General features: G+C 43.0%; 1 protein-coding gene across 3 annotated transcripts in view; it reads left to right on the top strand.

Moving 5' to 3' along the window:
- LOC121291999 (class I histocompatibility antigen, F10 alpha chain-like) overlaps nt 1–16,268 on the top strand; it is a 43,573-nt gene extending 27,305 nt beyond the window's left edge. For all 3 annotated transcript variants that reach the window (XM_041213720.1, XM_041213721.1, XM_041213719.1), the window contains 6 exons: nt 1,171–1,431; nt 7,092–7,367; nt 7,483–7,761; nt 12,488–12,607; nt 15,576–15,641; nt 15,752–16,268. In XM_041213720.1, the coding sequence (XP_041069654.1) occupies nt 1,171–1,431; nt 7,092–7,367; nt 7,483–7,761; nt 12,488–12,607; nt 15,576–15,641; nt 15,752–15,909 (1,160 nt within the window). In that variant the 3' untranslated portion in view covers nt 15,910–16,268. The remainder of the gene's footprint in view (nt 1–1,170; nt 1,432–7,091; nt 7,368–7,482; nt 7,762–12,487; nt 12,608–15,575; nt 15,642–15,751) is intronic.
- Nucleotides 16,269–18,082: the final 1,814 nt, after the last annotated feature.

Here is an 18,082-nt window from a genome sequence, read left to right as displayed (position 1 = left end):
TATCAAGATCTTGGGGGTTACTATTGACCAGAAACTGAACTGGACTACTCTTATAAATACAGTGGCTACAAGAGCAGGTCAGAGGCTAGGAATCTTGCAGCGAGTAATTCACCACCTGACTCCCCAAAGCCTGTGCACCATCTACAAGGCAGGAGTGTGATGAAATACTCCCCACTTGCCCGGATGAGTGCAGCTCCAACAACATGGAAGAAGCTTGACACCATCCAGGATAAAGCAGCCTGCTTGATTGGCACCCCATCCACAAACATTCACATCCTCCACCACCGACACACAGTAGCAGCAGTTTGTATCATCTATAAGATGCACTGCAGGAATTCATAAAGGCTCCTAAGACAGCACCTTCCAAACCCACGACCACTGCCATCTAAGACAAGGGCAGCAGATAGATGGGAACACCATCACCTGGAAGTGCCTCTCCAAGTCACACGCCATCCTGACTTGGAAATATATCGCTGTTCTTTCACTGTCACTGGGCTAAAGCCCTGGAATTCCCTCCCTAACTGCACTGTGGGTGTACCCACACCACATGGACTGCAGTGGTTCAAGAAGGCAGCTCACCACCACCACCTCAAGGGCAATTAGGGATGGGCAATAAATGCTGGTCTGGTCAGCGATGCCCACATCCTGTGAATGAATAAAGAAAACTCCCATCATTCTCTCACCCATTCACTCACTCACCCATTCACTAACTCACTGACTTACTGAAAGATGTTGACCTTTAATAAGTTACCTGAATATGCAGCTACTGTTATGCAAAGGGGACATGTCGTCCTTTGTACCATATCTTCATGAAACCGATGATCTTCGCTGGGTTGTCTCTGACCCTTCGATGCTTCAACTGGGATCAAAAGATATGGCTGCAAAATTGTAAAAGGGTTGGGTCACAGAAATCTTTGGCAGCGTCAATGCAATCAGTATCGACCTGGATGACCTGGGGCACTGTCTTCAGTATTGGTTTCAGCTACTTTTTGAGATTTGCTAGATATTTCCTGGTGCAAATGCACTATCTGGCTTTATTTCATAATTTCTATCATTAATATGATTTAGGGAATTACTGGAGATTGTCACTATATGGATGGGATTCACTGGAGCAGGTGGTTGTGTTTGTTAATGGTTATTAACTTGCCCCTTGAATTATTTGTTTTACAGATAGTAATGCCTTTACTGTAATGTATTTGGCCACCTCTGGTACTAATGATTTACCTGAGTATCTTGGTGTGGGAATGATTAATGGAGTTTCAGTAGCCTATTATGACAGTGGTACCCACCAGATTGTTTCCCGACAGCAGTGGATGGCAGACTCTTTTGATGCAGAGTACTGGGAATATCTCACAAATCGAGGCAATAAACACTGTGCCATTGCAAAGGAGAATCTGAAGATGATAATGAAAAATACAAACCAGACGTCCGGTAAGAACAGTGACGCACAATCTCCCATTTGTCCTTTTACCTCCTGTCTCCTCACCATCCAAATTTGAATCTTTGGAACTCTCTTCCTCAAAAGGCGGTGGAGGCGGAGTCTTTAAACATTTTTTGAGGTAGATAGATCCTTGATAAGCAAGGTGGTGAAAGGTTATCAGGGATCGGCGGGAATGTGAAGTTGAGGTTACAATCAGTTCAGCCATGGTGCTGTTGAATAGTGGAGGAGACTCGAAGGGCCGAGTGGCCTACTCTTGCTCCTAATATGTTGGCCCCAAACACTCCTTCCAAGCGATACAGTGAATTACGCGTACTTCTTTCAATTTAGTATACTTTATTCACTGCACACAATGTGGTCTTCTGTACACTGGGGAGACCAAACACAGACTGGGAGGCCACTTTTCAGGCCACCTCTATTCTGTCCACAAGTGTAACCCTGAGCTTCCTGTCGCTGTCATTGTTAATTCTCCACCTTGTTCCCACTCTGACCTTTCTGTCCTTGGCCTGCTACAGTGTTCCAGTGAAGTTCAACATAAGCTCGAGGAACAGTACCTCACCTTTCGATTATGCTCTTTACAGCCTTCTGAAACCACGTAGAGTTCAGCTATTTCAGTCTGTAATCTCTGCTCCCATTTTTTTTCTCCTCAGGTTTCATTTTTCCTCGCGTTTTCCTCTTTTTTTTGCTCTTTTTTAGCCTTCAACAGCATCATTCTTCCAATCAAACTGCCTATAGATTAATGTCAGTGGTAGGAACAACTCTGGAATCCTTACTAAAGAAGAGAAGGGATGAACCTCTAGAAAAGATAAATACAACAATGAATAGTCAGCATGGATTTCCAAAGGGAGAACCTTGCTTGGCTAACATTATTGATCATTTCGAGGAGGTTGCAGAAGGAGTGGGCAATGATAATGCATTTGAGACTTTTTTTCTGAATTTTCAAAAGACCTTTGACAAGGTGCCTTGTAATAGATTAATGAATAAGGTCAGAGAATGTGGAGTCAGGGGACAAGTGGCAGAATGGATTGCTAGCTCTTCAAGGCTGAAAGCAGAAAGTGGAATAAAGGGCAGAAATAAATTCAGAGTGGCAGAAGGTGGAAGTGGTGTTCCACAAGGATCAGTGCTGGGACAATTGCCATTCACAATTTACATTAAAGATTTGAACTTTGGAGACAAAAACACAGTTTCAAAAAATTGCAGATGACACCAAATTGTTGGGGAGGTGGGATGAGGGAATCAATACTGAGGACTGCAACAAATTACAGGAGGTCATCAATAAACTTGCAGAATGGGCAAATAACTGGCAAATGAAGTTCAGTACAGATAAATGTGAGGTAATACATTTTGGTAGGAATAGGGAAATAACCTATTACTCGGAAGGTGAGAGTCTAGGTTGGGGGCAACAACAAAGGGATGAGATTACAAATACATTAATCATTAAAAGTTGCGCCACAGGATATAATAAAAAAGCAATCCAAGCACTAGGCTTTATTTCTACAGAGATCAAATTGCAAATAGGGAAGATATACTATACCCTTATCGAACCTTGGTTAGACCACACTTAGAGTACTGTGTGCAGTTCTGGTTGCCATATTACAAAAACGATAAAGAGCACTGGGGCATTTGGAAAGAGGGCAGAGAGGATTTACAAGGATAAAAGCAGAAATTTGTGAGTATACAGATCAGAAAAGGATTGACTGACTATGTCTCTTTTTCCTTGCAAAAAGAAGTCTGATGGGTGACCTAATAGAGATGTTTAAAATTGTGAAAGGTTTTGATAGAGTGGACACAGAGAGAAGGTTTCCTCTTGTGGAGAAAAGCATAATTAGAGGCCACCAATGTAAGGTAGACACCAAGGGATCCTACAGGGATCACCCAAAGAGTGGAGAGAATGTGGAACTCAGTACCACAAGGAGGTAACTGCCCTTTATTCTCACTCTCTGCTTTCTGGTTGAAGCGAATAGTATAGATGCATTTGAGGGGAAGCTAGACAAGTATATGATGGAGAAGGGAACACAGAATTATAGTGATAGATTTGGATGAGGAAAGAAAGGGATGGAGGCTTAAGTGGAGTATAAACACCAGCATGGACTGGTTGGGCCTGTTCTGTGCCAGAAATCCTCCGTAGTCCTTCACAAACACATCTTTTGTTTCTTTATTTGCCCTAATACCACTCCCTTTGGCTCAGCAACACCAACTCTTTTGTCACTTAACCTCTCCTGTCTTCCAACCTATCACTGATCTCTTTTGTTCCTTTCATACTCTTCCCCCACCCCCCCTTTCAGTTGCTCAAAACCAATTACTTTTCCCAGTCTGATGTAAGGTTACCAACCTGCAACTATTTCTCTCTCCGTGGATGCTAGCTGACCTATGTTTTTTTTAATATATATCTTCCAATAATTGCTCCGTTTAATGATATCCAGCCAGAGTTGTACTGCAGTCTGTGACACTGGGATGTACAATATTTGGGCCACCCTGGCAACACCTATTATACAGGTATCTTGACATCTAATAGGCAGGCTAATTCCACATTTTTTAATGCTTTCATGAGATGTGGGCATTGCTGACAAGGCCAGCATTTTTTGCCCATCTCTAATTGCCATTGAACTGGTTGGCTTGCTAGGCCATTTCAGAGGGTAGTTAAGAATCACAACCACATTACTGTGCATCTAGCATCACAGTAGGCCAGACCAGGTAAGGTAAGGATGACAGATTTCCTTCCTAAAGGATATTAGTAAACCAGATGTGTTTCATGGCTTCAATACTGAGACCAGGTTTATATTCCAGATTTTATTAATTGAATTTATGGCTTCTTTCAGGCTGTGACCTGTGACCTCAGTTTGCAGTCAAACATTACATCAAGGAGGTCAACCAGGCTCTACGCTATGAGCGTAGAGTGAGGACGAGAGACTCACTAGACTTTACCCATATTTCAGGTTTCTTGATGGTGAAAGGTGTCATTGAGTTCACCTATATTCCACTGCCTCTCCCCATTGAACCCTGGGGGAGGGGTGGGGGGGAGTTTTACTGTCCCCTGCCAGTGGGTTTGAAGATGGGGTGGGGGGGGCTTCCTAAAATACAATACGCCACTTGCCTCCCCGCCATGACCTGTCATCCATTTTACAGGTGGCCACGGAGGGGCCTGGTGGCCCACTTGCCCTTGGGTCTGTTGAGGCCCTCAAGTAGCCAAATAATGGCCATTTAAGTGCCTCATCCCACTATTTTACCCACAGCATGGTGAGGCCCACGCTACATGGGTCGACCAGCAGCTTTTAGTAGGCGAGCCAATGTCGGGCAAGGAGGAGTGCTGGGGACCTCTTTTGGGGGTCTCCTGTGCTCATTGAAGCAACTCCTGCATCCGCAAGGTCATAGCCTGCCACAGCCCCGCAGCCACCCCCCCCCCCCCCCCCCCCCAGTTAACTCTCCCCGTTAGCCCCTCAAAACCGCCTGCCATCAAGGCCCGGCTGACGTCCTTGACATATCTGAACTCCGGCCTCCATTCACTCCTCCACTACAGAGACTGGCTGTACTCCTAGCAATGGCCACCACTCAAACCTGGTGCTGCTAACACTACAGAGCTACAGCTCTCTAAAGCAGGACTTCCTCCCGATGGAGGGGCTGAAGTCCCATCTCTAGCCAATTAACATGCATAGAGCTTTAAATGACCGCAGGTCAACCGGTATGCGTTCCCCCCAACTCGTCGGGTGGTGGGGTGAGAATTCTGGCCAAGTGAAAACTCCTGTCCTGGAATATTCATCAATCTTTAGCGATTTCGCTCCCTTGAATGTAAGGCTGGTTTGTGACCACATGCAGCACATCATGCAGGCCTGTGCCTGCTACCCTGGCAGCAGTCCTGATTCTTTCAGTGCTGTGCCAGTGCCCTGCATTGCCTTTGGTTCAAAGAGGTCATCGGATCACAGTCTGGGTGACAAGGGTGTATGCCCGGATATGACTCGCCACTCCTGTACGAAAGCCATGCATAACTACAGTGCAAATGTTACCTGGACGACGACTTCTCCATGAAGGGAAGAGGATTTCCTTTCTCCTGTAGACCATCAAGACCAGGACATACAACAAGGTTTCTGAAAAGCAATTTGGAGATATCCACAGAAAATAGATTCCTTAATGGACACTTTCTTCAGCACTGCACATAGGCTCAGTTTTACATTAATAGCTGCCACTGTGAGATAACCAATAAAATAATCTATGCTGGTAAGCTCAAAGAAGGACCTGTTACTGCAATATGGATCCTGCAGAGAGATCTATTACTATAATAATGAGCTCACAGAGAGATCCATTACTATAACACTGAGTCCACAGAGAGATCCATTACTGTAACACTGAGCCCACAGGGAGATCCATTACTGTAACACTGAGTCCACAGGGAGATCCATTACTGTAACACTGAGCCCACAGGGAGATCCATTACTGTAACACTGAGCCACAGAGAGATCCATTACTGTAACACTGAGCCCACAGATAGATCCATTACTGTAACACAGCCCACAGAGAGATCTATTACTGTAACACAGCCCACAGAGAGATCTATTACTGTAACACTGAGCCCACAGAGAGATGTATTACTGTAACACTGAACCCACAGGGAGATCCATTACTGTAACACAGCCCACAGGGAGATCCATTACTGTAACACTGAGCCCACAGAGAGATCCATTACTGTAACACTGAGCCCACAGATAGATCCATTACTGTAACACAACCCACAGAGAGATCTATTATTGTAATACTGAACCCACAGAGAGATCTACTTCTGTATCATTGAGCCCATGGAGAGATCCATTACTGTAACACAGCCCACAAAAAGATCTATTACTATATTACTGAGCTCACTGAATAAAAAATACCGTAATACTGAGCCCACCGAGAGATCCATTACTGTAATACTCAGCCCACAGTGAGATCTATTGCTATAACACAACCCACAGAGAGATCTTTTACTGTAATACTGAGCCCACAGGGAGATCTATTACTGTAAAATTGAGTGCACAAAGAGATCTATTACTGGAACACTGAGACCACAGACAGATCTATTACTGTAACACTAAGCCCACAGAGAGATCTATTACTGTAATGCTGAGACCACACACAGATCTATTACTGTAACACAGCCCACTGAGAGATCTACTAATGTAACACTGAGCCCACAGAGAGATCCATTACCGTAATACTGAGCCTACAGAAAGAGATCTATTACTGCAACACAGCCCACAGAGAGATCTATTACCGCAATACTGAACTCACAGAAAGATCTATTACTGTAATACTGAGACCACAGAGAGATCTATTACTGTAACACAGCCCACAGAGAGATCTATTAGTGTAATGCTAAGCCCACATAGAGATCCATTACTGTAACACTGAGCCCACAGAGAGATCTATTACTGTGTTACTGAACCCACAGAGAGATCTATTACTGTAACACAACCCACAGAGAGATCTGTTACTGTAATACTGAGCCCACAGGGAGAGTTTTATTACTGTAATATTGAAACCAAGAGAGATCTATTACTGTATTGCTGAGCCCACAGAGCAATCCATTACTTTAATACTGAGCCCACAGAGTAAACTGGCAATGTAATAAGGGACTTTTTAATTAACAATTGATTTTTATTTCTCTGCTGATCTTTGACAGGAATTCACATTTTCCAATGGATAAGGACTGTTGAGGTCGCTGAAGGCGGCTCCATTAAGAGATCAATGCGCTTTGGATTTGATGGAAAGGACTATATTAGTTTAGAGTCAGACAGAATGAGATGGGTCGCATCCAATCACATTGCAGTGAAGACTATGGAGAAATGGAATTCGGATGAAGCCTGGAATAAGTATTGGAAATGGCAGTTGGAAGTAGAACTTGCTGAACGTTTAAAACTACGTTTACACTTTGGAAAGGAATACCTTAAAAGGAAAGGTATGTATTTCAGTTTGGATCCCATGTTCTGATCTAACTTCACTGGCCTATGAAAGTGTTCTCCCATTCCGTTGTGTCTGTCTATTGTTTGTGTTTTCACCCTTTCCCATTACAGTTCAGCCTGAAGTGTTTATCTCCAGAAGTGACCCCAGTAGTCAGTACAAGCCGCTCACTCTCTCCTGCCTGGTTACTGGGTTTTATCCTGTAGACATCAAGGTGAGCTGGCTAAGGAATCGAGAGATAATGTCTGAGACACTATCCTCGGGGGTTCGACCCAACCACGATGGGACCCATCAGATCCAGAAAGAGATTGAAATAAATGCTGGGGATGAGGATCAATACTCCTGTCAAATTGAACACAGCAGCCTGGCAGAGACCCAGCTCTCTCAGTGGGGTAAGGAACTGTACTAGATGTGTGTGTGCGTGTGTGTGTGTATAGATAAAAGTGAAAGAGCCTGTGTGACTGAGAGGGTTGGATGAATGAAATATAGACAATAACATGCAAGAGGAACTAAGACCGTGACAAGGAAACACATTCAAAATAGAATGAAAGATTGAGAGCCTTGGAAAATTAAAATGAATCGCATCACCAAGCAAGTGATATATTGTCATCTTTTGGGATTTTCCCATGTTTGACTTCAGGAATTTTTGAGCTTATTTATATTGCTATGTAGCTGTTCAAGTAAATTTAACAGACAAATCTGGCTAGTCTTTGAAATGCTCCTGAAATTGACAACATAAGCAGAGGCTTTGAAAATCTACTTTGGAGAAAAAACTGCTCAGCTTTCAACCTCAAAAGTGTCAATCAAGCAAAACTATTCATAGTATCAAAGTCAAAAACTTTCATACAAACATATAAATTAGGAGCAGGAGTACGCCACTCGGTCCTTCAAGCCTGCTCCACCATTCAATAAGGTCTTGGCTGATCTGAATGTAACCTCAACCCCACATTCCTGCCTATCCCTGATAACCTTTCACCTCTCCGTTAATAAAGAATCTATCTTGCTCTGCCTTAAAATAGTCAAAGACACTGCTTCCACCATCTTTTGAGGAAGAGAGTTCCAAAGACTCATCTGTGTCTTAAATGAGCAACCCTTATTTTTAAACGGTGACCCCCAGTTCTAGATTCTCCCACAAGAGGAAACATCCTCTCCATATCCACCCTGTCAAGTCCCCTCAGGATCTTAAAGATTTCAATTAACTCTTACTCTTCTAAATTTCAGTGGATACAAGTCTAACCTGTCCAGACTTTCCTGAACATAACACTCCAGATATGGTCTCACTATTGCTTTGTATAATTGAAGCATAATCCTTCTACTTTTGTATTCAATTCCCCTCACAGTAAATAATCACATTCTATTAGCTTTCCTAATTACCTGCTGTACCTGCAAATTAACCTTTTGTGATTCATGCACTAGTTTGCCAGATCCCTCTGATTCTCAGAGCTTGGCTATCTTTTACCATTTAGATAAATGCTTCTTTTTTGTTCTTCCAGCCAAAATGAATGCTTTCACATTTTCCCACATTATACTCCATTTGCTAGATCTTTACCCACTCACTTAACCCATCAATGTCACTTTGTAGCCTCCTTTCACCCTCTTCACAATTTACTTTCCTACCTACCTTTGTGTTGTCAGCAAATTTAGCAGCCATTCCTTTGGTCCCTTCATCCAAGTCATTTATATATATATATTGTAAAAAGTAAAAAGGGATCAGTGCCCCAGCCCTGATCCCTTTGGCACACCACTCATCACCACCTGCCAACCAGCAAAAGACCCATTTATGCCAACTCTCTGCTTCCTGTGAGCTAGCCAATCTCCTATTCATGCCAATATGTTACCCTCTACACCATGAGCTTTTATTTTCTGTAATAATCTTTGATGTGGCACTTTATCAAATGCTTTCTGGAAATCTAAGGACAGTACATCCACCAGTTCTCCTTTATCCACAGCACATGTGACTCCTTCAAAGAACTCCAATAAATTGGTTAAACATGATTTCCATTTTACAAACCCATGTTGACTCTGTCTGATTGCCTTGATTTTTTTCTAAGTGCCCTGTTATAACATTTTTATTATAGCTTCTAACATTTTCCCTATGACAGATGTTAGGCTAGCTGGCCTGTAGTTTCCTGCTTTCTGTCTCCCTCTCTTTTTGAATAAAGGAGTTACATTTGCTATTTTCCAATCTCATGGAACCTTCCCCGAATCTAGGAAAATTAAAACCAGTGCATCAACTATCTCACTAGCTACTTCTTTCAAGATCTTAGGGTGAAGTCCATCCTGACCTGGGGATATGTCAGCCCGCAGCCCCAACAATTTGCTCAATACCACTTCCCTGGTGATTGTCATTTTCCCGAGTTCCTTTGTCCCTTCCATTTCCTGATTTATAGCTATTTCAGGGATATTACTTGTCTCCTTTACGGTGAAGACCAAAGCAAAATACCTGTTTAATTCATCCGCCATCTCCTTACTTTCCATTATCAATTCCCCAGACACACTTTCTATAGGACCAGCACTCACTTTGTTAATTTTTTTCTTATTGAAGTATGAATAGAAACTTAATCTGTCTTTATATTACTAAACAAAAACAAAAATAAAAATACCTAGAAAAACTCAGCATCTGTGACAGCATCTGTGGAGAGGAACACATATGACTCTTCAACAGACCTGGCTTTCTCTTGTACTCCAACTTTTCCCTCGTTATTAATCTTTTTGTCATTCTTTGCTGTTCTTTATATTCTTTCCAATGTTCTGACCTGCCACCCATCTTTGCGTAATTGTATGCTTTTTCTTTAAATTTGATACTGTCTTTAACTTTTTTAGTTAACCATAGATGGTGGACCCTCCCCTTGGAATTTTTCTTTCTCATTGGCATGTATCTATTTAGTGTATTCTGAAATATCCCTTTAAATGTCTGCCACTAAGCCGCTATTGACCCATCCCTTATTCTCATTTGCCAGTTCAATTTAGCTAGTTCCACTTTCATGCCCTCATAATTGCCTTTATTTAAGTTTAAAATACTAGTTTTTGACAAACTAATTTCTCTCTCAAAATGAATGTAAAATTCATTCACATAATGCTGCTACATATGGGTGCCTTCACTGAAGTTCTCAATTAATCCTATCTCGTTGCTCAATACAAGGTCTGGTATAGCCTGCTCTCTGGTTGGCTCCAGAACGTGCTGTTCTAAGAAATTATCCGGAAAACATTCCATGAACTCCTCATCTATGCTACCTTTGCCCTCCTGATTTTTCCAGTCTACATCTTGATTAAAATCCCTCATGATTATTGCTGCACCTTTCTGGCAAGCTCCCATTATCTCTTCTTTTATACTCTGTCCCATTATGTAGTTACAATTAGGGGACCTATATACCACTCCCACAAGTTACGTCTTGCCTTTATGATCCCTCGTCACAACCCAAACTGCTTCTATATCCTGGTTTCCTGAACTTAGGTCATCCCTCTCTCAAGTGCTAATACTATTATTAATTAACAGAGCCACCCCTGCACCTTTTTGTAACTTCTGTCCTTCCTAAATATCACATAGCTTTCAATATTCAGGTCCCAATCTATGTCATCCTGTTGTCATGTCCCTGTAATGGCTATCAGATCATACTTATTTATTTCTATTCGTGCTATCAGTTCATCTGTTTTGTTTCGAATGCTATGTACGTTTAGATACAGGGCCTTTAGTTTTGTCCTTTTATTATTTTTATAGCGTCTAGCCTTATCTGCTGATGTACTCTTAGAACTGTACTCTCTGTTCCTTCCTGTCACAGACTGTTTATCATTTCCCATATTAATACTTTTCTCTCTTGCCTTGTCTCTACTCTTTGGTTTACCACATCTTCCCAAATTTCATCCTTTGCCCCACTATTCAGCTTAAAACCATCTCTAATTCTCTAGTTATGTGGCTCACGAGGACACCAGTCCCATCACAGTCCCAAATGTACAGATCCCACTTTCCCCAATGCTGGTGCCAGTGCCCCATGAGCCGGAACCCACTCATCCCACACCTCTTAATCTTGTGTAAATGAACTCAAAAGAATTGAAAGACCACATCAAAAAAAAGAATAACTTATTACAAGGCAATAAAGACATCAATCAAACAAAGCTTGCACTCCCTGGTAAGCCGTGTCAACAGATCCCTGCTGAACTAAGTGCATTAGCTATTCTTGGAGCTCAGCCAAGCATTTGTAATGAGGCCATCTGAAGAAAGATATCTAGCCATCTGTTCTATTTCTGAAGAAAGGTCACAGCCTGAAACATTAACTCTGTTTCTTTCCACAAATGCTGCTGAAGGGCTGAGTATTTCCAGCATTTTCTGTTTTATTTCAAATTTCTGGCGTGTGCAGTATTTTGTTTTTGGACTGGGGTGAACTTATTCAAAATAGTGCCCTAAGTCCACTTGAGAGGACAGAGAGGCCTCAATTTCATATTTTGTCAAAAGATGGCACCTCTCACAGTGCAGTAATCTCTCAGTACTGCCCCTCTGACAATGCAGAACTCCCTCAGTACTTGCCCTCCGACAATGCACTGCTTCCTCAGTACTGTCCATCTGACAGTTCAATGTTCCATTAACAATGCCCACCCAGTAATCTCTCAGTGTCCCCCTTCTAACAGGGTGTTACAGTTTCAGCACTGCCCTTTTGAAAGTGGAGTACTCCCTGAGTACTGATCCTCTGATAGTGCAACACTCCCTCAGTACTAACAATCTGAAATTGCAATGCTCCCTCAGTACTGTCCCTCTGACCAGAGCCGTGCTTCCTCTGCTACAATGGAGTGACAGCTTAGATTTTGTGCTCAAGTCTCAATTGTGTCTCAAATGTGCTCGTTGCTACCTCAATCCCAGCACTAAACCAGTGCAACCCAGTGCTGTCAGGCTGCTAATCTGAGACCCAGGGGTGGATTTTAACTTGCTGCTCATATGTAAAGTTTGCTTTTATTTCAATGGAAATTGGGCATTTGCAATCAGCTGACATGTGAGAATCATCAATTCCATTGACTCCTGGGCCATACAGTGCAATCCTGGGAAAAACAACACAAACAGAATAAATCCGAACTGGAATGGACCCCGGAACAGTAAGATGATCTTGATATTATTTAAATGTGTTTCAGAAATCCTGGAAAACAGTTGGGGACACTTGTATCCTGGATTTATAACAGGATTAGTGATTGCTGCCCTGGCTATTATATTCGGGATAATCGGAAAAATCATCTGGAAAATGTCATGGAGAGGTAAGAATCAGAGAGAGGGGAATGTAGAACTGAGGGGACAGAGTGAGTGTAGGGGAATCTCCAGTACTGGGAGTACAGGACACTGAGAGGGGAGAGTGAGAGAAAGGGGAATGTAGAACTGAGGGGACAGAGTGAGTGTGGGGGAATCTCCAGTACTGAGAGTACAGGACACTGAGAGGGGAGAGTGAGAGAGAGGGGAATGTAGAACTGAGGGGACAGAGTGAGTGTGGGGTAATCTCCAGTACTGGGAGTACAGGACACTGAGAGGGGAGAGTGAGAGAGAGGGGAATGTGGAACTGAGGGGACAGAGTGAGTGTGGGGGGGAATATCCAGTACTGGGAGTACAGGACACTGAGAGGGGAGAGTGAGAGAGAGAAAGGAATTATATAGAATTTACAGAAAAGAACTGGGCCAACAGTTTTATGCCAATGTTTATACTTCACACACACACGCCTCCTCCTACCATACTTTATCCAAACCTTTCAGCATGTTGTATTATTCTTTTCTTTGTATTCACTATTGTCACTTTCCCCCTTAATGTCCACATGCTGTGTATGCCGTTTCCTTAGGTTTCAGATTTTCTCTTATTGCTTTATTCATCAATACCCTGTCACTATTTGGTCATTTGTTCTTTTTTTAATTGAATTGGAAATGAAAATTCGATTTAAAGGATACAATGGGATGACCATGTGAGACTAGGTTACAAACGGGACAGGACTAGGTGATGAATACATCAGGGTTTAGATTGTAAAAAGTTGAAAACCCAGCATTGATCCTTGTGGCACTGTACCAGTTACAGCATGCCAATCTGGAAAAAACCATTTATCCCTATTCTCTGCTTCCTTTAATCCATGCTAATATGTTACCCCCTACACCACATGATCTTATCTTGTGTAGTAACCTTTGATGTGACAACTTATAAAATGCCTTTTGGAAATCTAAGTACACAAATCTAAGTACCGGTTACCCTTTATCTGCCTTAAATGTTACTTTGTCAAAAGACTCTAATAGATTAGTTAAACGTGATTTTCCTTTCACAAAGACGTGTTGGCTCTGCCACATCACATAGTGATGTTCTAAGTACCCTGCTATAACCTCCTTAATAATGAATTCCAGCACTTTTCTTATGACAGATATTAGGTTAACTGGCCTATAGGTTCTTGCTTTCTGCCTTCCTCCACTCCTGAATAAAAGTGTTTCATTAGCCTGTTTTGCAATCTGCTGGGACTGTTCCATAAAATAAGGAATTTTGGAAAATTGTAATTAATGCATCTACTATCTGTGCCCCCGCTTCTTTTAAGGTACAAAGATAGGTAGCAAAGTAAGTTGTAAGGAAGATATAAAGAGTCTGCAAAGGGATATAGATAGGTTAAGTGAATGGGCAAGAATTTGGCAGATGGAGTACATTGTGAGGAAATGTAAGGTTGTCCACTTTGGCAGGAAGAATAGAAAAGCAGGATGTTATTTAAATGGAGAAAGACTGCAGAATACTATTGTATAGATTGTTCTGGGTGTTCTTGTACATGACTCACAAAAAATTAGATTTCCAGCAAATAATTAAGAAGGCAATGTGAATGTTGACCTTTATCACAAGGGGTGGGGGGGGGTGGGGGGTCGGGGGAGGGGTGGGTGGGTGGGGAGTTGGTGGTGCGGTGGAGTACAAAAGTTGTAAAGTTTTTCTACAACTGTATAGGACTTTGGTCTTCTTAATTAAGGAGGGATATATTTGCATTGGAAGCAGTTCAGAGAATGTTCACTAGGCTGATTCCTCGGATGAAGGGGTTATTTTATGAGGACAGGTTGAACAAGTTGGGCCTTCAACTCATTGGAGTTTTGAAAAATGAGAGGTGATCTTATTGAAACATTTAAGATTCTGAGGGGAGCTGACAGGGTAGATGCTAAGAGAATGTTTCCCATTGTGGGAAAATCTAGAAGCAGGGAGCTCAGTTTAAAAATAAGGGGTCTCCCATTTAAGATGGTGAGGAAGAATTTCTTCTCCCAAAGGGTCATTAATCTTTGAGGTTCTCTTATACACAAAGCAGTGAAGCCTGGGTTATTGAATATATTCAATGCTGAGTTAGACAGGCTTTTGATCTAAAAGGGTGTCAAGGATTATGGGTGGGAACCAGGCAGAAAAGTTGAGAAGAGGCCACATTAGATCAATCATGACCTTATTGAATGGTGGAGGAGGCTCAAGGGGCTCAGTAGCCTATTCCCACTCTTATTTCTTAGCATCATGCTTGCATTGGAGGCAGTACAGCGAAGGTTCACTGGATTGCTTCCTTGGATGAGAGGATTATCCTATAATGAGAAACTGGGTCTATATTCTCTGGAATTTAGAAGAATGAGAGGCAATCTCATTGGAACATACAAGATTCTGAAGGGGCTTGATATGGTAGATGTTGAGAGGTTGTTTCCCCTGGCTGGGGAATCTAGGACATTGGCAGGTGTTTAGGGGGGTGGGTGGGAGGGGGTTGGCGGGTGGGGAGGGGGGGGGGGGATGTGGGGATGCAAATTCTCAGGATAAGGAGATGATCATTTAAGGTTGAGATGAGAAGATATTTCTGCAAAGGATGGTGAATCTTTGGAATCCTCTACCCCAGACAGTTATGGATGTTCCATTATTGAATACCTTTAAGGGTGAAATAGACAGATTTTTGGTCCCTTGGGGCATCAAGGGGTCTGGGGAGTGAGTGGGAAAGTGGAGTTGAAGCCCAAGATCAGCTATGATCATATTGATTGATGGAGCAGGCTTGACAGGCCGTTTAGTCAACTCCATGTTCCAGTTTCTCGTGTTCTTATGTTCCCGGTTTTCTATCGTAACCTCTCAGACACTTTTTCCCAGGATGTATCACAAACAGAGGAAAAAATATAGTTCAGTAGAAAATTCTCTAGAGTTATCACAACTCAGTGGGTAACATGTGGTGGAAAATGATTTTCAATTAAAGCTCCTTACTCCTTTCCATAGAAACTGATAAAACAGGAATCCCACAGCAACCATTCCATATGAATCCTGGGAAAGGACATCAAATCGGTGAGATTCCAAGTTTTACAAACTACTGTTTAAATTATTGGACTATTATTGTCCGCATTTACACTTTTCCCGAATATAGTGCAGTTGACTATGTTTAATATTTTCGTTAGTTTCAGCACAACCATTCCTGAAGATCAACCTCGCTCACCACCACCCAGAAACCATGGATAATAATATGGAACTGAAGTTGACTGAATCCTACATTCCGCTCACCACGGAGTCTTTTCAGAGAGAGTCACAATCCGGAGCACATGTGGAAGGTAATTAACCCACAACTGAACAGGAACAGAGATCAGTCCAAATAGACACTTCAAATCCTGCAAATAATGTTTCTGATGTAAACACAGTAAAATGTAATCGAGGTAACAACATGACAAAACTCCTAACAAACCAAGAGGAAAGGGAAACAACACAGAGTTTACTGTGATCCACATTGAAAAAAAGCCCTGGAAATGAATTATTAGAAAACTAATCAAGACCCAAGAGTTCATAGAGACTAGCCGTCATTGCAAGGGACATGGGAACTGAAACAGATGAGGATGACCAGCTGTATTCACAAGATCTGAAAACATTTACAATTGTATGTAAAGAGAAGCCATTCACCAATTAATACAAAATTGAAAAATATATCATTTGTCATATGTCATGTCATTGGTCTACCAGTATTCATTACAAGCCCACCGACTCCCATAGCTACCTTGACTACACCTCCTCACACTTTGTTTCCTGTAAGGACTCCATCCCATTCTCCCAGTTTCTCCATCTCTGTCACATCTGTTCCAATGATGCTACCTTCCACAATGATGCTTCTGACATGTCTTCCTTTTCTCTGAGCCAAGGTTTCCCCTCCACTGTTGGTGACAGGGCTGACAACCTTGGCCAATCCCTTTCCACACTTCTGCCCCCACTCCTTTCCCTTCCTCCCAGAACCACGGTAGGGTTCTTCTTGTCCTCATCTTCCACCCTACCAGCCTCTGTATTCAAAGGATCATCCTCTGGCATTGCCACCTGGCGACCTTCACTTTACTAGTAGCTTTCAGGTACACATAGATGCCTCTTTCGCATACCTTGAACCGTGGTGATGAGAGATCTTGGTGCTTCCATAAAGCTGTGCCAGGGCTGCTGCATGGAGGCAATCAGCAGGGAGGGGGAAGGCAGAGGCATGGTTAAGGCTGGAGAGTAAGTGAAACAAGGGAGGCAAGGGGGGAAGGCACAGGAAAGACTGGTGGTGGAGTGGGGTTAGTGAGTGGAGCATGGGAGGCATGACTGGGGTGGGAGAGTTAGTGGAGCCAGGGAGGGAAGACTGGAATGCAGACACATGACTGGGAACTGGTTGCCAAAGGTACAGACAGTGGGGCTGAGGCCATGCTGTCAGGAACAGAATCAGAAGATAGTCCTGGCTAGAGGCCTCACTGTTGGGGCAGAATCAAAAGACACTCCTGGGGCTGAGTGGGCCTTTCTAGAAGACTCTGCATGGCAGAGACGTCTTCTTCCCAGTCCTGGGAGTCGGAAGGATAATGCTTTCTGGACAGTGAAAGTCGGGCACAGCACGATGTGCTGGGCATGGTCAGTGTGCCATAGAGAGGTTAGTGCTGGAGGTTGGAGGATCCATATTGGGAAGCAGCTGGTACAGTTATGGTCAGTGAAGACTTCTGATCTGATAAAGTGGAGATGGTAAGTCATGGATGGGTTTTGGAAGGTTGCATGGTGGGGGGCGGGTGGGGGGTGGTGGGGTGGGGTGTAGAAGGGGAGGGGTCAGGTCAACATAAGACATTGGGACATCAACAGAAAAGAGTTCATAGGGGAAGGACAGGATTATCAACCACAATCACTATTGGCTCCCGGGTTACAGGGGGAGGCAGGAGAGTGATCAGAGGAAGGGGAATTTGGATGTGGTGAGGATGGAGGAGGACAGGAGGGGCTTGGAGGTAAGAGGAGGAGGCTGGATGCTGGTATCAAAGAAAAATTGCAGCACCAGCCTCTCGAATAGGAGCTGGAATGACGCAGTTGAAAAATTGAAAGTTTGAAAAAATTATCTTGGGGGAGGTCTGAAAATGCTTGGGAGGAGTCAACGACTGTAATTTTGGGTCAATTGAGGAGTCACCCCAATAATTTTCAGCTCAAGTCCTGCAGCTCTTGGTTCACCTGTGATCTGTTGACATGTGTTTAATTCCAATTGAAGCAGTTTGGCACCCGAACTCATGGAGCACATTCATGCCAGAATCCATTAATGCTTGGGGAAACAGTTGATTTGATCTGATTGCCTACATGTCCGTAAAGAAGGCATGTAAAGAGGAAAGGGGGTGCAACCAATTAAGGAACCACAGCTGTTGTACATAATCAAAAAGCACTAGATAATGGTCCACATTATCATTTCAAACTCCACAGTGCAGAATTTTGCCCTTGTTGGGTGGGCTTGGCGGGGGTGGTGGGGAAGCCGC

This window comes from Carcharodon carcharias, chromosome 19 (assembly GCF_017639515.1).
Source record: "Carcharodon carcharias isolate sCarCar2 chromosome 19, sCarCar2.pri, whole genome shotgun sequence".
In the NCBI taxonomy this organism is placed as follows: Eukaryota; Metazoa; Chordata; class Chondrichthyes; order Lamniformes; family Lamnidae; genus Carcharodon; species Carcharodon carcharias.
The sequence above is the reverse complement of the archived record's forward strand: the minus strand, read 5'-3'. Positions and strand labels throughout refer to the sequence as shown.